The sequence below is a fragment of the Cetorhinus maximus genome, chromosome 23, assembly GCF_964194155.1.
Source record: "Cetorhinus maximus chromosome 23, sCetMax3.hap1.1, whole genome shotgun sequence".
Classification (NCBI taxonomy): Eukaryota; Metazoa; Chordata; class Chondrichthyes; order Lamniformes; family Cetorhinidae; genus Cetorhinus; species Cetorhinus maximus.
The window spans coordinates 20,226,443-20,250,585 of record NC_135901.1 but is presented as its reverse complement, the minus strand read 5'-3'; the positions used below and the strand labels follow the sequence as shown (position 1 = coordinate 20,250,585).

At 45.7% G+C, this 24,143-nt stretch overlaps 3 protein-coding genes across 3 annotated transcripts in view; all 3 read left to right on the top strand.

Annotated features, from left to right (window-relative positions):
- Positions 1-23,276, top strand: part of LOC144697249 (uncharacterized) — a 51,745-nt gene extending 28,469 nt beyond the window's left edge. Inside the window, exon 2 of the mRNA XM_078569179.1 lies at positions 20,656-23,276. Coding sequence (XP_078425305.1) covers positions 20,752-21,333 — 582 coding nt within the window. The 5' untranslated portion in view covers positions 20,656-20,751 and the 3' untranslated portion in view covers positions 21,334-23,276. The remainder of the gene's footprint in view (positions 1-20,655) is intronic.
- Positions 1-24,143, top strand: part of LOC144697337 (uncharacterized) — a 290,314-nt gene that overhangs the window by 208,304 nt on the left and 57,867 nt on the right. The gene's annotated exons all lie outside the window — the stretch shown is intronic.
- On the top strand, positions 353-4,910 carry LOC144697154 (uncharacterized). The gene is made up of 2 exons (XM_078569005.1): positions 353-481; positions 932-4,910. The coding sequence occupies exon 2, from the start codon at positions 1,024-1,026 to the stop codon at positions 1,783-1,785; it is 762 nt and encodes a 253-aa protein (XP_078425131.1). The 5' UTR covers positions 353-481; positions 932-1,023; the 3' UTR covers positions 1,786-4,910.

Below are 24,143 nucleotides of genomic sequence, written 5' to 3'. Positions count from 1 at the left end.
GGAAGGTAGGGCTAAAATTGCAGATGCACTTGCCATTATCTTATCAATCCTCCTTAGACACATGGGGTGGTGTCAGAGGACTGGATAATTACAAATGTCACATCCTTGTTCAACAAGAGGGTGGAGGATAAACCCAGCTCCCTGATCATCTGGGACAAAGTTCAATGCTGGCTCAGCTTTTGCAGCATCTGCAGCAGTTGCTTCCCGAGCCGACGGACCGCCTCCTGTGCCAACGTCACAATCGGCCTCCAGCGCACCTGAGCTCCACACAAGGCCCCGCCCCTTTGCCGTGCCGACATTGATTGGTCGACCCGTTGCCCCATTGGTCCTCCAGCTCCGCCTCGCTCGCCCTTCTATTGGTTGGAGCGCACGTCAGTCATCGCTCAGGCCCTCCCCCCGGGATCATGTGGTCGATGAGGGGCGTCGCCACTGCACCCACTCGCTCCACTCGGTGTCCTGTTAGCCTCAGTCGGACTCTCAGGTTTGTATTTTAATTGATTTCCCCCCTCTCTCTCTCTCCACCCTTACTCCATCCTGTAGCTCACTCACTCGGTTTGGGAAAACTCACTTTCCATCGGTGGTTAGGATTTCCAGCATCCGCAGTAGTTTTTTGTTTTTATCTCGGTGATTAGGCCTCAACGTCCGCCCCCAGCGCGCAGGCGCAGTGCTGCCCACGTTGGTTTGAGCCAAGTGAGCATGCGCGGCGCCCGGCTGGTGATCTGCATAATTAAAGGGACCCTGTCCCTGTGTTCATTTGCGATTTAAAGGGACAGTGACAGTGTGAGAAAGAGATTGATTTCTGTGGAGAGGGAGGAAGCGCTGGTTTTCGAGCAATCAAAGTAAGAAAGAAGTAAAGTAAGAAAATTCGAAATCCTGAATTTTTCCTGCATTTCTTTTATAAAGTTATTATCGATGTAAACTTGTTTTACAGGGAGAGGGTTTACAGATGGGAAACTCAGATCAAACATCGAGTCAATGTGACCGAGTCACGTGATTCATCAGGACGTGAAGGTCATCGGCAATATGGAAGGGGAGAGCAGCATATACCGCATGGACAAACCGTACACATGTCCTGTGTGTGGACGTGGATTCAACCGAGCATATGACCTGGGGAGGCACAAATGTATCCAAAATAGGGAGAGGCCATGTAAATGTGGGGACTGCGGGAAGGGGTTCAGTTACCCCTCTGAGCTGGAAACTCATCGACGCATTCACACCGGGGAGAGGCCGTTTACTTGCTCTGTGTGTGGGAAGGGATTTGTTCGATTTTGCAATCTGCGGTCACACCAGCAAGTTCACAGTGAAGAGAGACCGTTCATCTGCTCCATCTGTGGGAAGGGATTCACTCGATTTTCCCACCTGCTGAGACACCATAAAGTTCACACTGGGGAGAGACCCTTCACTTGCTCTGTTTGTGGGAGGGGATTTTCTGATTCGTCCGACCTGCTGAAACACCAGCGAGTTCACACAGGGGAGAGACCATTCACCTGCTCCAAGTGTGGGGAGAGATTCACTCAAATCTCTCACCTACTGAGGCACCAGCGAACTCATACCAGGGAGAGGCCCTTCAGCTGCTCTGTTTGTGAGAAGAGATCCACTCAAGCGTCGAACCTGCTGCGACACCAGCGAGTTCACACCAGGGAGAGGCCGTTCATCTGCTCTTTGTGTGAAAAGGGATTTGCTGAGTCCTCAACCCTGCTGAGACACCAGCGAGTGCACACAGGAAGAGATCATTCACCTGCCCCGTGTATGGGAAGGGATTCACTCGATCATCCAACCCGGTGAGACACCAGCGAGTTCACACGTGGCTGCACTGCTCTGATTATGCTGCTGTTTATCAGATTCAGGAGTGAACCTTGTTAATTATGATATTGGGGAAATGATGATGTTGCTGCTAACTACAGTAACTGGGCTGGAGTTGACAGACTTTGCATCCCTATAGCGCCTCTAACAATCTCAGGATAATTTGTGCACAGTAAGCTTCCACAAACAGCAATGTGGTAATGAGCAGAGATGACCTGCTTTTAGTCAGATTGGTTGAGGGTGAATTATTGGCCTCACTGGGAAGAACCGCCCTGCTCTCCTTCAAATTAATGGCCGTGGAGTCTTTTGCATCTTCCTGAGAGGGCAGACGGGGCTCTCGGTTTAACATCCTCATATCTCCTTATGTGGCTCAGGGTCATCGCTCTTGTGAAGCCTTTTGGGATGTTTCTCACTGCGTGAAAGGAGTTTTATAAATTCAAGACAAATGTGACATCACAGACATGGATGCACTGGAGCAGATGATACTTGTGTGTGTGTGTCTGCGCTCACTCAGAAACTGAACTCCAGGTCATTTAGTCTTCTGCAAAGCAGATGAGAAAATGGGCCTTCAGTTTAACACTCGGAAAACTCTTCCAAGCAGCTCCCACAGCAGAGCGCCTCCCTCCCTCTATTAGGATCAATGGAGAAATTGTGGAAAGTGTGGACCATTTTCCATATCTTGGGAGCCATCTCTTGGCAAAGATAGGCAAAGACAATGTGCCCACTCAGCCATCGCTCGACTGAGGAAAAGATATTTGTTGGCCAGAATTACAAACCGGAGACTAAGGTCATGGTTTACAGTGATCCCCGCACTCTCATACGCTTCAGAGACTTGGACAACCTAGAACAAGCACCTCAAGACACTGGAGAAGCCCTACCAGCAGTGCCAGTGCAAGATCCTCCAAATCCAGTGGTGAGGAAGGCAGTCCAACAGCAGCGTTCTCTCCCAGGTCAACCTGCCCAGCATTGAGGCACTAATCACTCTAAACCAGCTCCGCTGTGCAGGACATGTCGCTCGTATGCCTGACACCAGACTCCCAAAGCAACTGCTCTATTCAGAACTTTGCCACAGCGGGAGACACTTTGGAGGACAGTGGAAACATTTAGGGATGTCCTCAAAGCATCCCTGGAGAGATCAAACATTCCCACAGTCTCATGGGAGACTCTGGCTTGTGACTGACCAAAACGGAGGAGACTCATTGGGGAAGGCACTGAACATATTGGGAACATGTAGAAGTGAAGTCAAGGCATTGGAGGGAGCGCACAAACTGCCAGACCCCCCCCCTATCTATCCAACCCTTCAAGCACCACCTGCCCCACATCTGGCAGAGTCTCACAATTGCACATTGGATTTATCACCCATCTCTGAACCCATTGAATCCCGAGGGACTACATCAGAAGAGGAGAGAGTAAAGCTGACCCATATGCTACTGAGAGCTGAATACATGGGAACCGCCACAGAGCCTGGAGCGCAGAGCAAGAGGTGAAAAAAAACCAGGATGAATTAATCTGCTTGTAAAATGCCGAATGGCACGTGGGAATCTGTCCAGCTGCTGTAAAATAATAATACAGGGAGTGGGGAGGGAGCACTGTCAGGCTGACCTTAACCATAGGGTAACATGCTGTGTATCATTCCCATCTCCTGGTGTTATTAAAACCCGACTTCAATGCAACAACTATTGGGAAGTAAACTGAATAATCGGGGAAATGTTTCTTTAAGTGACCCCAGTGGAAGGAGCAAAGATTTTTCGCAACACCCTCTAAAATTAATTTGAACCCTCTCCCATAGTTCTACCTAACCTACCCACACGAACCACGGCCCCAACTCAGTTGAGGCACAGCCCATCCACCTACAATTGCTAATCTTTGTTGCACCCTTTCCCAGGGCCGTGGATTCACTCCAGAATCCACTCCCCACCCAAGTGTCCACACCCTCAGCGTCACCTGGAAGCCGCTTTGAGAGTGGTGCCTCATCACCTACCGCTCCTGGAGGATCCCAACCTGCCTCCACTTACCTTGGTCTCCCGCTTACTATTCCAGTGATCTCTCCTTCCCTGTGGGGTGGTGGGTTGGGGGAGCTTCTGCCCCCTGGAGCATTTGCTCCAGGAAATCCTTAGCCTCGCTTCCCATAGTGGGTAAGAACATGGCAGATAGAATATAATGTGGATGAGTGTGAGGTTATCCACTTTGGTAGGAGGAACAGATTATTTCTGAAATGGTGAGAAATTGGGAAGTGTTGTTGACCAAAGGGCCCTGGGTGTCCTTGTCCTTGTTCATAAGTCACTGGAAGCTAACATGCAGAAGCAGTGAGGAAGGCAAATGGTATGTTTGCCTTTATCACAAGGAGATTTGAATACAGGAGTAAGTTGTATAAAACCTTTGTTAGAGCACACCTGGAGTATTGTGTACAGTTCTGGTCTCCTTACCTAAGGAAGGATATACTTGCCATAGAGGGGGTGCAGTGGAGGTTCACCAGACTGATTCCTGGGGTGGCAGGATTGACTGATGAGGAGCGATTGAGACTGGATCTGTATTCTTTAGAGTTTAAGAGAATGAGTAGTGATCATTGAACTTGCAATATTCTTAAGGGGCTGGACAAAGTAGATGCAGAAAGGATGTTTACCCAAGCTGGGAATCTAGAACCAGGGGACACAGTCTCAGAATGAGCGATAGGTCATTTAGTACTGAGATGAGGAGGAATTTCTTCACTCAGAGGGTGGTGAATCTTTGGAATTCTCTACCCCAGAAGGCAGTGAAGGCTTAATCATTGAATATGTTCAAGACAGAGATCGATAGATTTCTCGATAGTAATGATACCAAAGGACATAGGGATAATGCAGGAAAATGATGCTGAGGTAGAAGATCAGCCATGATCCAGTGGGATGGCAGAGAAGGCTCAAGGGACTGAATGGTCCACTCCTGCTCCTCTGTTCTTATGTCCCGCAATAACTCCAGCTGCTCCTGGAGCTCAGAAACCCTGAGTGTGCGTTCAAACAACTGGAGACATTCACTGGAATTCTGACACGGCAGAGGAATTGGAGATCCCGACATTGTCCTTAAATTTAAACTATTTACACTTTAAAGATTATTTATTAATTACAGATATATAGATAAAACACTGAATATATTATGTATTAATTTTATATATATATATGGTATGTGTATATATTATATATATATGTGTAGATATATAACATGTTTATTTATATATGTAATTTGGCTCCCCCTGTGCCCCCTGTCCCAGAACAGCTCCAGTTTCCAGTCCCAGCTCTGTGCTGACTCAGCTCCTCTCACCTGGGGACAGCGCATCACAATCTGCATCAGCACACCCGAGCTCGGCAACACACGCTACGCCCTGCCCCATTACTGGGCCGCAATTGGCTGGAGAACCTGCCGCCCTCTCAGTCCTCCACTCTTTCTATTGGTCAGAGGAAACATCAGATATCACCCCGTAATGATCAAGTGGTGTTCCCCGCCCACGCCGCATACCTTCCATTTGCTGTCCCGTTAGCCCCGGTTGGACTCTCAGATTTGTATTTTATTTGATTATCTCTCTCTCCGCCCTCCCCACCACCCCTACCCCATCTTCAAGCTCACACAGTTTGGAAAAACTCACTTTCTGTCAGTGATTCAGCCCCTCAACAGCTGCCTGCCCCAGAAACCCAGCGCTCAGACGCAGTGCCAGCACGAATGTTTTGTGGCGACTGAGCATGTGTGGTGCCCGGCAGATGATCTGCATATTTAAAGGGACTCTACCCTTCTGTTTACTTGTCATTTAAGGGACAATGACACTGTCACAACTCACTGGGGATAGTGTGCTGCAATATCAAGCCCCACTACACCCCGAGCTGTGAAAAATGTGAAAAAGTTTGATCAACCCACCTAATTGTGTAATTTAGGTTAACAGAATATGAGCATTAGGTTTGTAAACTGAATAAGTAAATAACAGTTTATTGAACAAATTGTCTTAACCAGTGGCAAAGGAAAGAAATATAAACTGCGAATTTCTAACTCTATAACCTAAACTCTACCCCTTCTTAAATCCCCATACAGGACACACAAAAACATGGATTTTAAGGGTGGGATAGAACAGTTCAATAGCACCAATTCCAGAGCACAGGATTTGATGGGTTGATTTTGATCGATGTCTTCCAAATTCCTTTCAGTTCTTTGTTGATGACACGAGGTGGTCTTCCAGCAGTTTCAGTCTTTAGTTCACTGGTTGAACACTTGCCTTTGAATGTCTTAAACAGCGATTTTTCTCTTTGCCTCTTGACAGGAGTTTTCAGAGAGAGAGCAGGTAATAGAGATCTGAAGAGAAAAAGCCAGCTAGCTGCTATTGTAGAATTACTGGAATCTTACAAACAGGAGAGGGAAGTTTTAGATCCTTTTCCTTTCAGGCTAGGAGCTATTCTGCTGCACTGCCCTCACACAAACCCTGGTCACCTGGTCAGGAGCCAATTAAAATGTTGTGGCGCGGCAGTTCCCCATTAGGCCAGACTCTTCCTCGGCACCATCCTGTCTTTCATGGCACACTCTGTTCCAAGACAGCAGCATTGTATCGATCCCTCACACTGTTCCAATAGACATGTCCTTCAAACTGCAGCCATTGTAATTTTAATCCACAGCCCAACAGAAATAAAAATATATGTTCTTTACAACACTGAGAAACTGATTTCAATACAGGGAGATGGGATTTAGAATGGACAAAACAAATAATGTAAAGGGAAATAGAAACAAATTGTTGGAAAGCCCTGCACCAGTGGACAGAAGCAGAGTTAATGTTTCCAGTCAATGACCCTGAAGACAGGGTTGGCCTCTTTATGGTTTGTGGAAAGGATGTAGAAGGGGCTGCTGTTCATAGTTGGGTAACTGTGGTTTGGCTCTTTGGTGGGTGGATCTCCAGAGGAGATGAGGTCACTGACAGTCCTGAATACAATGGTTTGGTGTTTGGTCATGGTCCAGGGGGAGGTGGGAGGAAGTGTTTGAGGGTCAGTGTTCAGCTTCTCCTGGATACAGGTCAGTATGCAGGACAAGAATGGCAGCAGCCTTGTCCAAAGAGCTGAGGACAATGTCAGACTTGGACCTGAGAGAACGGAGATTGCTCAGTTCAGAGGGAGATAGGTCAGAGTGAGTGAAGGGAACAGAGAAATTTAGGTGGCCAATATCACGCTGGCAGATCTGAATGAAAGGCTAGAGAGATCCAGAAAGTAAAAGGAAATTTGTCCATTCTGAACCTTTCTCCTCCATTTACAGCAATTACTGTGTAAAGTTACGTGACCCTATCGTCCTTAGGGGAGGAAGCTCAGATTGAAAGCCAGGCTGACATCCAACAGAATCACTCGATTCATCAGGGCCTGAGTACCATTGGCAATGTGGAAGGGGAGAGCAACATTCACAGCGCAGACAAACCGTACACGTGTTCCATGTGTGGATGTGGATTCAACCAATTGACTGACCTGGGAAAGCACAAGCGTAACCGAGACAGGGAGAGGCTATGTAAATGTGGGGACTGCGGGAAGGGATTCAATTACCCCTCCGCACTGGAAACTCATTGATGTAGCCCTAATAGGGAGAAGCCATTCACCTACTCTGAGTGGGGAGGGCCTCACAGAGTCATCCCAACTGCTGAGACACTGGGGAGAAACTGCTCACCTGCTCTGTGTGTGGAAAAGGATTCACTCGATCTTCCCCCACTGTGGGTACACCAGGGATTTCACACTGGGGAGAGACCCTTCACCTGGTCCGTGTGTTGGAAGGGATTTAATCAATCATCCAACCTGGTGAAACAGCAGCAAATTCACACCGGGGAGAGACCCTTCACCTGTTCTGAGTGTGGGAAGAGATTTAATTGATCATCCAACCTGGTGAAACACCAGCAGGTTCACGTGACTACACTACACTGATTCTGCTCCTCTTAATCAGATTCAGGAGTGAACCTTGTTAATTATGATATTGGGAAAGTGTTGATGTTGTTGCAGATAACCACAGTAACTGGACTGGAGTTGACAGAATTTGCATTTATATAGCTGTTTTCACAGCCTCAGGACATTTCTGTGCTCCATAAGCCTCCACAAACAGCAATGTGATCATGACCAGAGAGGCGCCTGTTTTTAGTGAGATTGGTTGAGGGTGGAACATTGGCCTCACCGGGGAGAACTCCCCTGCTCTCCTTCAAAATACTGACTGTGGGATCTTTCACATCCGACTGCGAGGGCAGACGGGGTCCTTGGTTTAACATCCTCATATCTCCTTCTGTGGTTCACAGTCATCGCTCCTGTGGAGTCCTTTGGGCTGTTTCTCACTGCATGAAAGGAGCTTTATAAATGTGAGATGAATGCGACATCACAGATATAGATGTGCTGGGCAAAACTGAACCAGGTGTTGCCTGCAGCTGAGAGCTGAACACACAGGAACCATCACAGAGCCTGATCCCAGGAATGAAAGGCTTAACATATGAGGAACATTTGAGGACTCTGGGTCTATACTCGATGGAGTTTAGAAGGATGAGGGGGGATCTGATTGAAACTTACAGAATACTGAAAGGCCTGGATAGAGTGGACGTGGGGAAGATGTTTCCATTAGTAGGAGAGACTAGGACCCGAGGGCACAGCCTCAGAGTAAAGGGAAGACCTTTTAGAACAGAGATGAGGAGAAACTTCTTTAGCCAGAGAGTGGTGAATCTATGGAATTCATTGCCACAGAAGGGTGTGAAGGCCAGGTCATTGAGTGTATTTAAGACCGAGATAGATAGGTTCTTGATTGGTAAGGGGATCAAAGGTTACGGGAAGAAGACGGGAGAATGGGGTTGAGAAACTTATCAGCCATGATTGAATGGCGGAGCAGACTCGATGGGCCGAATGGTCTAATTTCTGCTCCTATGTCTTATGGAGCAAAGAGAAAGAGACCCAAAGAAAGGCGGGATGAATGAATCTGATTTTAAAATGCCTCATGGCAGGTGGGGAATCTGTCCAGCTTCTGTAAACTAATAGTACAGAGAGTGGGGAGGGTGCACTGCAAAATATCATCCTCACAACTTACTTTCCTGCTTATCTTTGTACCATTAGCAAATGTGGCTACAACACAGGCAGTCCCTTCATCCCAGCCATTGATATAAATTGTAAATAGTTGAGACCCCAGCAATGATCCCTGTGGCAGTCCACTAGTTACAGTTTTCCAACCTGAAAATGACCTATTTATCTGCTCCCTGTTAGTTAACTAATCCTCTAACCATGCTAATATATCACCCCCAACACCATGAGCTTTTGTCTTGTGTAGCAAGTTTTAAGTTGCACCTTATCAAATGTTTGGAAATTCAAATGCACTACATCTACTGGTACTACTTACCCACCCTACATGTTACATCCTGAAAGAACACTAATAAATTTGTCAAACACAATTTCGCTTTTATAAAACGATATTGACTCTGCCTGATTGTATTCTGACTTTCTAAATGCCTTGACACTACCTCCTCAATAATGGATTCTAGCATTCCCAATGACAAATATCAAACAGATCCTGAAAGTCAAAAATAAAAAAACTACTGCGGATGCTGGAAATCCAAAACAAAAACAGAATTACTTGGAAAAACTCCGCAGGTCTGGCAGCATCGGCGGAGAAGAAAAGAGTTGAAGTTTCGAGTCCTCATGACCCTTAGGCAGAATTGAGTAAAGTTAGGAGAGGGGTGAAGTATAAGCTGGTTTAAGGTTGGGGGGTGGTGGGGTGGGGTGGGGGGAGAGAAGTTGGGGGGGGCGGGTGGTTGTAGGGACAAGCAAGCAGTGATAGGAGCAGATAATCAAAAGATGTCACAGACAAAAGGAACAAAGGGGTGTTAAAGGTGGTGATATTATCTAAGAAAATGTGCTAATTAAGAATGGATGGCAGGACACTCAAGGTACAGCTCTAGTGGGGGTGGGGTGGAAAGACTGACGACAGGGTATTACAGTTATAGATTTAAAAATAATGGAAATAGGTGGGAAAAGAAAAATCTATATAAATTATTGGAAAAAAACAAAAGGGAGGGGGAAGAAATGGAAAGGGGGTGGGGATGGGGGAGGGAGTTTAAGATCTAAAGTTGTTGAATTCAATATTCAGCTCGGAAGGCTGTAAAGTGCCTAGTCGGAAGATGAGGTGCTGTTCCTCCAGTTTGCGTTGGGCTTCACTGGAACAATGCAGCAAGCCAAGATACTGGAGGAACAGCACCTCATCTTCCGACTAGGCACTTTACAGCCTTCCGGGCTGAATATTGAATTCAACAACTTTAGATCTTAAACTCCCTCCCCCATCCCCACCCCCTTCCTTTCTTCCCCCTCCCTTTTGTTTTTTCCAATAATTTATATAGATTTTTCTTTTCCCACCTATTTCCATTATTTTTAAATCTATAACTGTAATACCCTGTCGTCAGTCTTTCCACCCCACCCCCACTAGAGCTGTACCTTGAGTGTCCTGCCATCCATTCTTAATTAGCACATTTTCTTAGATAATAGCACCACCTTTAACACCCCTTTGTTGCTTTTGTCTGTGACACCTTTTGATTATCTGCTCCTATCACTGCTTGCTTGTCCCTACAACAACCAACCCCCAACTTCGCTCCCCGCCAGCCCCCACCCCCCACCACGCCCCACCACCAACCTTAAACCAGCTTATATTTCACCCCTCTCCTAACTTTACTCAGTTCTGCCGAAGGGTCATGAGGACTCGAAACGTCAACTCTTTTCTTCTCCGCCGATGCTGCCAGACCTGCTGAGTTTTTCCTGAAAGTCAAGGTGTGTCTGTAACATTTTGGACCATGTCTTTGATCAAGTTTTGAACACTTTGCTCACGTCTCCTCTCATCCTGCTTCATTCTGATGAAAAGATTCCCAGTTTCTCTAGTTCCTGCTCATGGGAAAGAGAAGTTGAAAGTAAGTTAGAAACTCAAACAGGAGCTTCACAGCAGACAGCTCACCATGAGGAAACATTTCATTTCACAATGACTTCTTCTAATCTGGAATACACTGCCTGAAAGTGTATGGGAGCAGATTCAATAGTAACTTTCAAAAGGCAATTGGAGAAATGCTTGAAGGAAAACATTGACAGGGCCATGGGGAAACAGCAGGGGATGGGACTAATTAGATTGATCGACCAAAGAGCTGGCAAAGCCACCAAGGGCCGAATACCTCTTTTTGTGGTGTAGCCTCTCAACTGTGGCAGTGAATCTCTGCTGCACCCGTTCAATGGCCTTAACATCCTTCCTGGTGTCAGGTCCCCAAAACTTGACTCAATTTTCTAACTGCAGCCTGACCAGTGATTGAGAAGATTATTTTATAAAATGTAGGGTAATGTTTTCAAACAGCGTGTAAACATCCACCAGCTTTAGAGATGTGTGTATCTAAACCCTTTTTAACATGGCTATGATATGTTGAGGTAAGGGGTGTAATACAATGTATTATGGGATAGAGAAGTTTAGTCTGAGTTAGAAACTCAGAAACAGGTTAGAAACAGGTTCTTCACTGCAGACAGGTCACCATGGCAACACTGATAAGACATTCCATTCCACAGAATCCACTCATAGGAAACTAATCAGATCAGGGCAAAGGACAAAATTTGTCTTATTAACCAGAATAGAAACTTAAACCAAAGTGAAGAATAGAAGAGATCACATTATAAGGCGTGATGTTTATACCTGTAATTGTAAAACTATAAGAAATAACAGAATTAAGAGTAGATAGGGGAGTTTAGGGAGAATGAGAAAATTACTGATGAAAAGTAACTGCTGGAATCCAGGGAATGTGTCCCTGTAAATCACAGATTAGAGAAATTCCAGCTGTCGTTTCCTCACTTTCTAACAAAACCCGACAAAGAAGAGTCAGGGGCCAGAGCTGGGTCACCACAGGGTATAAAAGTGAAAGAGTTCTGATGAAAGGGGGCAGTCAAGACTGGAGACACCAGAGATCAAGCTCAGGGTGCCTGAGGCTCCACCCAGTGGGCTGACCTCACATAAGTGACTGTGGACACATGGGACTTGAATGTTTACTCCGATTGATGGATCAATATAAGATACAGCAAAGGACACAGAATCTGCTCAGCTCGTGTTTCTTAATAAGGTATTGAAGTTGCTGACATTGGACTTTCAGATCCACTCATTATTAAGACTAGGTGCTAACTTGAATCTTCCACTTCTTTACTGTTCTGATCTTCTATTCTTTTTAAACTATTACCATTCACAAACATCTAGGAGAATTTTGACTGTTTAACGAGTGTCCGTAAATGTAGGAGAAATGGAGACTGGTTGGGGAGTGTCTGTAAATGGAGGAGAAATGGAGACTGGTCAAGGAGTGTCTGTAAATGAAGGAGAAATGGAGACTGGTCAGGGAGCATCTGTAAATGGAAGAGAAATGGAGGCTGGCCAGGGAGCGTCTGTAAATGGAGGAGAAATGGAGAACGGTCAGGGAGTGTCTGTAAATGGAGGAGAAATGGAGGCTGGTCAGAGAGCATCTGTAAATGGAGGAGAAATGGAGACTGGTCAGGGATCATCTGTAAAAGGAGGGGAAATTGAGACTGGGCAGGGAGCACCTGTAAATGGAAACTGGTCAGGGAGTGTCTGTAAATTGAGAAATGAAGACGGTTTAGAGAATGCGACAAAGGGATGGTAATTGTGACTTTTCAGGTAGTGTCTGTGACTGATCAAGAACTGGTGAGTGGATGGAGTATGTCTGTACAGGAAGGAGAATTGGTCACAGGAAGCCCTTGGTAGTTGTGGGAGACATTGCAGATGGACAGCTTACAGGGAGGAACAGAGTAATAGGACAAAGAGAGAGAATTAACATATAGAAAAAAAAGGAAATAAATGATTTGTAAAGTTGAGTGGTGATCACAAGGTGGGTCAATGAGAAAAGTGATAATAACAAAAGAGACAATCAAGAGAAAGTAGAGAAATAAAAGACATACAAATCTCCAAGGATGTGAGAGCAGTCACAGCGGATGAACTAAGTTGGAGATTGTTAGAGGATATAATGATTTATTGATGATTCAATGTTCCATCTACTCCTCATTCAGGAAGGTTCTAGAACTATTAGGGTCAGATATCACAGATTTCTTCAGTGTATATATTATTTAAACCCACACACTGGACAATGGTGGCTGGAGACTTGACTACAATAAAGTTACCAGCTCAGTGTTAAGGTCGATCAAATCCTTCAAACCCAAACTCTTGGTGCAGTTCACATACCCTTCTCCTACCTCGATGTGTGATCTTCAGTTTGTTTTCACACTATATTGTGATATCAAAAGTTAACAACTCGCCTACAAGGGAGAAACTACTGAGACTCTCTAACTTTATAATAACTCGATGAATTAAACTGAGTTCTTCAAAAATACATTGTTATCATCCTTGGACTAATGGAATCAGTGTAACTTCCTATTTCATTACCCTATTGCATGTTCCTCAATTGTCATTTAATTGCTATTCTACAAGTGAAACATTTAATCCTGAGTCTGTTACAGAGTCAAAGACATTCACTACCCTTGTTGTAAATTCTAACTGTAAATATAGTGTTTTGCACAATTATCCTCTCATTATAATTACTTCATAATCTGTCACTGAAAAGTTTCCAATTGACCAGGTTGTAGTGTCATGTTAGAAGTTACTGGGGCTGTGAGGGTCAGTCTGTGTTCAGACATTCAGGATCACCATCTTGGTCTGATCGTGGAGCTCAACAATTAGAATTACTTGTAGATATGACAATATTATAATTTTAAAATCACACTTCCCTCTTTAACAGAGGTTAGAAGTTAAATGAACAATGATGTAAAGACAAATCATTAGTGTTATTAGATCAGCAGCTGGTCATTTCAACTCAGTTACAAAAACTGTTGCTAGTAAGATTAACCCTTTCCTTAACGAACAAAACACCCCCTAGACTCGCCCTCCTAATATCTCCAGACAATGACCCCAGTACTGAACACCTCACCATCAATTCTCAGTCTGTCACTGGCCTCATCCCTTCTGGAAGAGAATCCAGTCATCACAGAACTGAACCCAGACAGAGTCAGTACCTTCAGGAGAGGACAAGTGAGTGTAAAACTGAACCCAGTCAGAGTCAGCACCTTCAGGGGAGGAGAGAGAGAGGAACCAGCCAGTGTAAAACTGAACCCAGTCAGAGTCCATACCTTGAGGCGAGGGGGAAAAGTTGCCTGGAAGGAAATATGTTGGAGTAGGTGTAATGAGTTTGGATTTGAGCACAGGGAAAAGAGAGGGTGTGTGGAGTGGGGATTTATAGTTTTGGAGAATATCACCCCAAGATCTGATTCATCAGGATCTGAATAACATTGGCCTTTAAATATGGAAGATGAAAACACCAATCGCAATGTAGAGAAATCACACACATGCTCGCTGTATGGACGAGGCTTCAGTCAATCATTTGCTCTGTGAAAGCACAAACTCAGTCACTTAATGCAGAAACATGAATGTGCGGATTGTGGGAAGGGATTTGATTCTGCATCACAGCTGGAAACTCATTGACGCATTCAGACTGGAGAAAGACCATTCACCTGCTCCGTGTGTGGGAAGGGATTCACTTGGTCATTCATTCTGCTGACACATCAGTGGGTTCACACTGGAGAGAAGCCGTTCACCTGCTCCGTGTGTGGGAAGGGATTTACTCAGTCATCCAACCTGCTGAGACACCAGGGAGTTCACACTGGAGAGAGGCCATTCACCTGCTCCGTGTGTGGGAAGCGATTCAAAATTCATCTAGTCTGGGGAAGTATGAGATAATTCACACTGATGAGAGACCGTTCCAGTGCTCTGACTGTGGTGAGAGGTTTAGGGACTCGTTCCATCTGCAGACACACAAACGCACTCAAACTGGGGAGAAGCCGTTCACCTGCTCCGAGTGTGGGAAGGGATTCAGTCAGCCCACTAACCTGGTGGTACACCAGTCGGTTCACAGGGAAAAGAAACCAGTTAAATGTACCGAGTGTGGGAAGGGTTTCACTCATTCCTCCCGCTTGATGGTGCATCAGTGAGTTCACACCAGGGAGAAGCCGTTCGTCTTCTCCACGTGAGAAGGGATTTAATCATTCAGCCACTCTGCTGAAACATCAGCTAGTTCACATGTGACTCCTGAGGTGTTGATTTTGCTGTTATTGCTGCTGTTAATCACATTCAGGACTGAACCATGTTCATTCTGAAAGTTGGAGCTTTTTTCCTGCTAATGTTCATAACCTCTGTTCATGGGATGGAGTTTAACACTCTGGATACATGCTGAATAAAGTAAAGAGTGAAGGTGTATTCTCTAAAAGGATTACTTCCAGTTTTGTAAACTACCATGAATGTGGTGAATCCCTGTAAAACAATTGGAAAATGAATGTTTGTATCTGGACATTGTGTTTGGATTACTGTGGGAAATAGGTGACACAGACACAATGGGTCTGTAGTATCGCCTCTGTCAGATGGGACGGACCCTCCTTTAAACCCCTTCTGAGGGGAGACTGCTGCCCCCTAGAGCAGGATGAGTGAGGGCAGATCAGGGTCATACACTGATTATACTGCACCCAACAGGGACATCACAAATTGCCCCCTTTCTGAGGTAATCATTGCTGGAGTGACTGGACATAGCCAGGACATAGGAACGAGAGAAGGTCATTCAGCCCCTCAAGCCTGCTCCACCATTCAATGAGATCATGGTTGATCTGCACTTCAACTCCGTTTTCCCACCTTTGATCTATTTCCAATGGACTCTATTTAAGAATCCATTGATTCCCATCTTGAAAATTTCAACCACAGTCTTTTGGAGAGTTTGGTCCAGATTTTTGTTTATTCATGCATGCGATCTGGGTGTCGCTGGCTAGGCCAGCATTTATTACCGATCCCTAATTGCCTTTGAGATGACTGCTGCAGTCCATGTGGTGCAAGTACACCCACAGTGCCGTTACATGAACAAGTTGTTTCTGATTTCACTGCACAGGTTGTGTATTAAACAATGACTCAACGTCTAACACAGACACCAGAGACAGAAATCCAGTTACCCTGAGAGAATACATGCAGCTGGACAGGGGTCACTGAACTGAATTCTGACTACAGAAAGTTCACTCGAACAAAACCAAACTGAACATAAAGTTAAAGCAGAAACGGAAGCAGATGTGATAGTTCACAATCAACCACAATGTAAACTGAAATGGAATGAACATTGGAGCAGCTGGATTAGAATCATAATGCAGAATCATAATAAACTGAGACAATTCACTTAAGGATAATGGAAAATACTTGAGAAAGATAGGAATGGTTTGATTCTGAGAGGATGAGAGGCTTGGTAGAGGATAGGGAAGGATATGATTTCTGCAGCTACTATAGTTCTGCACTCTCACATGGAAGGAGGTGGTTAGATGATATAAGTGTCAACATTAAGCTGCAAAAGTAAAATCAAGACTTTATTTGGACAATGAAGTGGATATACAAAGGAGATCTGTCAGGTTGGTGGCAGTTGTAACTTTTAGGGTGATTAGTAAATAATAACTGTTCGCATTCCTGCCTCTCTGTCAGAAACCCTACTGCAGACGGTCCTGGTGAGTGGAGACGGCTCTCCAACTCATTCTGGGTTGATGTCAAGCAGGATAAGTGTGTCCGGTGGGTGTGGCTGTCCATTATGTGAGTTGTGAGCTCATCAAACTCTCCCGGTTGAAGCTGGACCAACAGGTCAGCTGGAATTGAATGGCTCCAGACATGAAAGGTGCTTTAAACAGCCCGTGAATTCATCCACTAATTCACACTGTTCTCCAAGGGATGAGCTCAAAGAGAAACAATCACTGCACTGTGTAATTTCCTGAAATAATCCCTGCTTCCATTCAAAACAAAAACAGAATTATCTGGAAAAACTCAGCAGGTCTGGCAGCATCGGTGGAGAAGAAATCAATTAACGTTTCGAGTCTTCACGACCCTTCGGCAGAACTGAAGCATAGTTAGGAGAAAGGTGAAATATAAGCTGGTTTAAGGTGGGGGGGCGGGGGGAGAGAGAAGTTGAGGGTGTGGTGATTGTGGAGATAAGCAAGCAGTGATAGGAGCAGATAATCAAAAGATGTCACAGACAAAAGGATCAAAGAGGTGTTGAAGGTGGTGATATTTGTCTAAGAAAAGTGCTAATTAAGAATGGAAGACAGGACACTCAAGGTACAGCTCTAGTGGGGGTGGGGTGGAAAGACTAACAAGGTTTTAGTTTTAGATTTAAAAATAATGGAAATAGGTGGGAAAAGAAGAATCTATATAAATTATTGAAAAAAAAGGGAGGGGGGAAAAATGGGTTGGGGATGGGGGGAGGGGGAGTTTAAGATCTAAAGTTGTTGAATTCAATATTCAGCCCGGAAGGCTGTAAAGTGCCTAGTCGGAAGATGAGGTGCTGTTCCTCCAGTTTGCGTTGGGCTTCACTGGAACAATGCAGCAAGCCAAGGACAGACATGTGAGCAAGAGAACAGGGTGGAGTGTTAAAATGGCAAGCGACAGGGAGGTTTGGGTCTTTCTTGCTGACAGACCGCAGGTGTTCTGCAAAGCGGTCGCCCAGTTTGCGTTTGGTCTCTCCAATGTAGAGGAGACCGCATTGGGAGCAACGAATGCAGTAGACTAAGTTGGGGAAATGCAAGTGAAATGCTGCTTCACTTGAAAGGAGTGTTTGGGCCCTTGGACGGTGAGGAGGTGCCATAGGTGGGGGTTGAGGAGTAGGGGGTGATGGAGGAGTGGACCAGGGTGTCCCGGAGCGAACAATCCCTACGGAATGCCGTCAGGGGGGGTGAAGGGAAGATGTGTTTGGTGGTGGCATCATGCTGGAGTTGGCGGAAATGGTGGAGGATGATCCTTTGAATGCGGAGGCTGGTGGGGTGATAAGTGAGGACAAGGGGGACCCTATCATGTTTCTGGGAAGGAGGAGAAGGCGTGAGGGAGGATGCGCGGGATATGGGCCGGACACGGTTGAGGGCCCTGTCAACGACTGTGGATGGAAAACCTCGGTTAAGGAAGAAGGAGGACATGTCAGAGGAGCTGTTTTTGAAGGTAGCGTCATCAGAACAGATGCGACGGAGGCGAAGGAACTGAGAGAATGGGATGGAGTCCTTACAGGAAGCGGGGTGTGAGGAGCTGTAGTCGAGGTAGCTGTGGGAGTCGGTAGGCTTGTAATGGATATTGGTGGACAGTCTATCATCAGAAATTGAGACAGAGAGGTCAAGGAAGGGAAGAGAAGTGTCAGAGATGGACCATGTGAAAATGATGGAGGGGTGGAGATTGGAAGCAAAATTAATAAATTTTTCCAGGTCCCGACGAGAGCATGAAGCAGCACCGAAGTAATCATCGATGTACCGGAGAAAGAGTTGTGGGAGGGGGCCGGAGTAGGACTGGAACAAGGAATGTTCCACATACCCCATAAAGAGACAGGCATAGCTGGGGCCCATGCGGGTAGCCATAGCCACACCTTTTATTTGGAGGAAGTGAGAGGAGTTAAAGGAGAAATTGTTCAGTGTGAGAACAAGTTCAGCCAGACGGAGGAGAGTAGTGGTGGATGGGGATTGTTGGGGCCTCTGTTCAAGGAAGAAGCTAAGGGCCCTCAGACCATCCTGGTGGGGGATGGAGGTGTAGAGGGATTGGACGTCCATGGTGAAGAGGAAGCGGTTGGGGCCAGGGAACTGGAAATTGTTGATGTGACGTAAGGTGTCAGAGGAATCACGGATGTAGGTGGGAAGGGACTGGACAAGGGGAGAGAGAAGGGAGTCAAGATAACGAGAAATGAGTTCCGTGGGGCAGGAACAGGCTGACACGATCGGTCTGCCAGGACAGTTCTGTTTGTGGATTTTGGGTAGGAGGTAGAAGCGGGCCATCCAAGGTTGGGCGACTATCAAGTTGGAAGCTGTGGGAGGAAGATCTCCAGAGGAGATGAGGTCAGTGACAGTCCTGGAAACAATGGCTTGATGTTCTGTGGTGGGGTCATGGTCCAGGGAGAGGTAGGAGGAAGTGTCTGCGAGTTGACGCTCAGCCTCCGCGTGCTTCCATTCACTCCAATTGGTTGGAGGACCAGCCGGTCTCGCTTGGACTTCCAGCCCCACCCCCTCTTCCTATTGGTTTGCAGCTGCTGTCAATCACTCCCCGGGCATTGTGATATGGAGCATGCGCAGTGTGGGTGATATCCATGGACAGTCGCTTGTTTGTCTCATCTTCAGGCAGGAAGGAGGCGGATAAGCGGAGGCAGCGTTAGGGGCAGTGGGTGGGAGGGGAGGCTTCAGAAACACCCAGTGGAGGCCTCAACACCCTCAATAAAAAAGTGCCGGGCCCGCCTTTGCACCGAACGGCAGCTGCGGGCTTTCTCCCGGTGCCAGGCCCGAGTGGACAAATGTGGATTAATGAAGGAAATGCAGCAATGGGGTTGTTAATGAGAAATCACCTTTAACTAACTTTACTGATCCTGGAGCAGGAGGAGAGAATGGTGTGAATTTCTATCTTGGACTGACAGGGATGGATTTGTTAATCAAAAATCATCTTTAACTAACTTGCTGGAGTTTTTAGAAGAGGTAATAGAGAGGGTTGACGAAGGTGATGATAATATGTGATTGACATGGATTTTCAAAAGACATTTGATAAAATGCCACACAACAGACTTGTGAGCAGAGTTATAGCTCATGGAATAAAAGGGACATTAGCAACATGGTTACAGAATTGGCTGAGCAACAGGAAACAGAGTCGTGGTTAATGGATGTTTCTCGGGCTGGTGGAAGGTTTGCAGTGGAGTTGCCGGATACTTCTTCAACTGTGAGATTTTTCTCTGACTCCAGTGCTTATGATACCTTTCCAGCTGCAGGATCCAGCAGGAAATAATATTAAAAACTGAAGTTGTTTTAGTTATTATTTCAGAGCATTTTTTGACCATTCATCTACAATTTTGAGCTTTTAGTGCTATGCTCTGTTATCTGTGAGAATTCCCATGTCTTTGGGGCTGGCATGGCCCCTTTATGTGGATCTGAATCCATGTCCGTCCATTGCTCTGTTTCACCTCTGCCCTCCCTGATCACCTCTCTGCCACTGTCTAACTTCCTCTGTCTCCAATAATGGGTGTATTTTAGCTGTGTTCAGTATTTTACTGTTACTTCTGCTGACAATGTCTAAATGAGATTTCCACCAATGCCCATTCCCTGACCATGTGCTGCTGGCTTAACAGCTTTATCTTCTCACAGCATTTTTCATAGTCAGGAATTGTTTTCCCTGCACAATGGTCCATTTCTCTTCCACTTCTGAACTTATATTGACCATCAAATTCTGCATCATTTTTATTGCCCATTATTCATTCTGCACCCCCTCAAATGTTAACTCTATTTCTTTCTCCACAAATGCTGCCAGACCTGCTGAGTATTTCCAGCGCCTTCTGTTTTTATTTCAGATCTCCAGCATCTGCAGCATTTTGCTTTTATTTAAGTCAGGATGGTGTGTGACTTGGAGGGGAACTTGGAAGTGATGGTCTTCACACACACTTGCGACCCTGGTCCTTCTAGATGTAGAGGTTAAGGGCTGGGGAGATTCTGTCAAAGTCTTGCTTGATTGTCGGTATATAAAATCCCTCACCTTCACCCCCTGCCTCTCCCACCTCTCTCTCTCTCTCAATCTCTCCTCCCATAGAGGCCAGAGTCTTGTGTAGACCCAGACAGGGTGGAAGGTTCCCCTCCCTCAAGGACATTAGTGATCCAGTTGGGTTTTTATGACAGTCCAGCAGTTTTCATGGTCACCTTTTCCTAGTGCTGGCCCCACAAATTTACCAGATTCATTCAGCTCAATTTCACAACCTGCCTTTGTGTTTTTGTGGATTCTCTCTCACTCCCTTTTTCCTGTTTTAAATCTATTTCACAGGGTGTTAGAAGGGGAGGATTTACAGTCAGGAAACTGAAACCCAACATCACATCAGGATCAGAGTCACTCAATTTATCACAACCCGAATACCATTCGATGTTAAACATGGAAGAAAAATGTGTTGTTTACAGCGGAGAGAAACGACACACGTGTTGTGTGTGTGGACGAGGCTTCAGGCAATCAGCTGACCTGTCAAGACACAAGCGCAGTCACACTGGGGAGAATCCATGGAAATGTGGGGACTGTGAGGGGGGATTCAATTTCCCATTCAAGGTGGATATTCATCAGGGCAGTCACGCTGGTGAGAGGCCATTCATCTGCTCCGAATGTGGGCAGGGATTCACTACCTCATCCCACCTGCTGACACACCAGTGCATTCACACTGGGGAGAGGCCGTTCACCTGCCCTAAGTGTGGGAAGGGATTTGCTCATTCATTCAACCTGCTGAGACACTGGCGAGTTCACACTGACGAGAGACCTTTTAAATGTCCAGACTGTGCAAAGTGCTATAAAAGTTCCCAGGAACTGATGTCCCATCAACGTGTTCACACTGACGAGAGATCATTCAGGTGCTCACAATGTGGGACTGGATTCAAGCGATCATCTGACCTCACATTGGGGAGAGGCCATTCACCTGCTCCAACTGTGGGTAGGGATTCACTTGTTCATCCCACCTGATGATGCACCAGCGAGTTCACACTGGAGAGAGGCCATTCAACTGCTCCAAGTGTGAGAAGAGATTTGCTAACTCATACAATCTGCTTAGACACCAGCGAGTTCACACTGACGAGAGACCATTTAAATGCCCAGACTGCGGGAAGTGCTATAAAAGTTCCCAAGAACTGGTGCGCCACCAACGTGTTCACACTGATGAGAGATTGTTCAGCTGTTCTCACTGTGGGACTGGGTTCAGGCGATGATCTGAACTCACTGCACACCAGCGAATTCACACTGGGGAGAGGCCATTCACCTGCTCTGAATGTGGAAAGAGATTCATTCAGTCATCCAACCTGCTGACACACCAGCAAATTCGCACTGACGAGAGACCTTTTAAATGCTCGGACTGTGGGAAGTGCTATAAAAGTTCCGGGGAACTGATGTTTCATCAACATGTTCACACTGAGGAGAAACTTTTTAAATGCCCAGACTGTGGGAAGTGCTGTAAAAGCTCCAGAGAACTGATGTCCCATCAACATGTTCACACTGACGAGAGACCATTCAGGTGCTCTCACTGCGGGACTGGGTTCAGGCGCTCATCTGACCTCACTGTACATCAGTGCACTCACACTGGGGAGAGGCCATTCATCTGCTTCGAGTGTGGGAATGGATTCACTCAGTCATCCCACCTGAAGACGCACCAGTGAATTCACACTGGGAAGTGGCCATTCACCTGCTCTGATTGTGGGCAGGGATTAACTTGTTTATCCCACTTGCTGACGCATCAGCAAATTCACACTGGGGAGAAGCCGTTCATCTGCTCCAAGTGTGGGAAGGGATTCACTCACTCATCCAACTTGCTGAGACACCAGCGAGCTCACACAAATGAGAGACCTTTTAAATGCTCAGGCAGCAGGAAGTGCTATAAAAGTTCTTGAGAATTGATGTCCCATCAAAGTATTCACACTGACAAGAGATTGTTCAGATATTCTCGCTTTAGGACTGGGTTCAGGCAATCATCTTAACTCTGTATACCAGTGCGCTGACACTGGGGAGAGACCAGTCCTCTGCTCCGAGTGTGGGAAAGGATTCACTCAATCATGCTGACTGAGGGCACACCAGACAGTTCATACAGGGGAATGGCCATTCCCCTGCTCCAAGTGTGGGCAGCAATTCACTCAATTAACCTACTTGATGACACACCAATGTATTCACACTGGGAAGAGACCGTTCACCTGCTCTAATTGTGGAAAGGGACTCACTCGGTCATCCACGCTGCGGAGACACCAGCAAGTTCACAAGTAACGACAGTGATTGGCTTTTGCTGTTAATTACATTCAGAATTGAACCATGTGCATTGGGCTCTGTATTTGCTGATCTTAATAAACTCCAGCCCAGTCATATGGACTAATATTCTGCATAAAAGTCAAATATATCAGTTTTATTTTAAACCCACCGTGGTTTTAAATATCTCAAACACAAGATTTCAGATGAGAATTAATCAGTGATTTAAAAACATTCAGGATAACTGTCTTGCTTTTCCACTCCATGTTTCCATTAGTAAACTGAGGACCTCATTTGATTTTTATAAACAGTTTGATTACCCTGTCCTGGTGGATTCAAAGATTTGTGTCCATACACTCCCAGGTCACTCTGTTCCTGCACTTTGTTTAAAATTGTACCATTTAGTTTATTCTGCCTCTCCTCATTCTTCCCTCCAAAATGCATCATTGACTGTGAATCACTTTGCGATGTTCTGAGGGTGTGAAAGGTTGTAAATGAACACAAGAGCTTTCAGCTCCACGTACTGTCCACAGTGGGACCAACATTCGCGTTTTAATTAACACCACAAAAAACTAGATTAATCTGTCACTCATCTGATTGCTGTTTGTGGAACCTTACTTTGCGCGAACTGGCTGTCATGAAACAATAAAAACTTGTATTTATGTAACACGATTAATGGAATAAAATGTCCCAAGGTGATTCAGAGGAGTTTCATAAAGAAAAAACTGACACTGAGTTACATAGGGCAATAATATGGTAGATGGGCAAAAGCTTGATTTGGAGAGGCAGATTTTAACTCGCATCTTTAATCAGGAGAGGTGAAGAGGTTTAGGGAGAGAATTTCAGAGCTTCACGTTTAGGCACTGTCACCAATGTGGGAATAATTAAAATTAGGGAAGCTAAAGAAGCCAGAATGAGCAGATATCTCAGGGCTGTGAAACTGGAGATTACTGAGAGGGAGGGATGAAGTTATGGAGCGATTTGAAAACAAGGATGGAAATTTTTAAATCAAGGCATTGCTTGATCAGGAGCCAATGTAGGTCAGCAAGCACAGGGGTGATGAATGAACAGGACTTCTTTATTTCATTTTTTCACATGACGAGGGTGTCACTGGCAAGGCCAGTATTTGTTGACCATCTCTAATTGTTACCCTTGAACTGAGTGGCTTGCTAGGTCATTTCAGAGGGCATTTAAGAGTCAACCATATTGCTATGGATCTGGAGACACATGTAGGTCAGACCAGGTAAGGATGGCAGATTTCCATCCCTGAAGGACATTCGTGAACCAGATGGATTTTTAAGACAATTGACGATAATTTCATGACACCATTATTGATATTAACTTTCATACAAACAGACACAAACATTTTCTGTCTCACTCAGGTCAGTGTATCTATGTATAAATACTATTTGGAAATTTATTGAAAATATCTGTGGAAGGTTTGGGTGGAATGTGGGAATTGGACCCATGTTCCCAGGTCATAAGCCTCAGCCTCTGGAATACTAGTCCAGTGACATTACTACTATGCCTCTATCTCCCTTCCATTT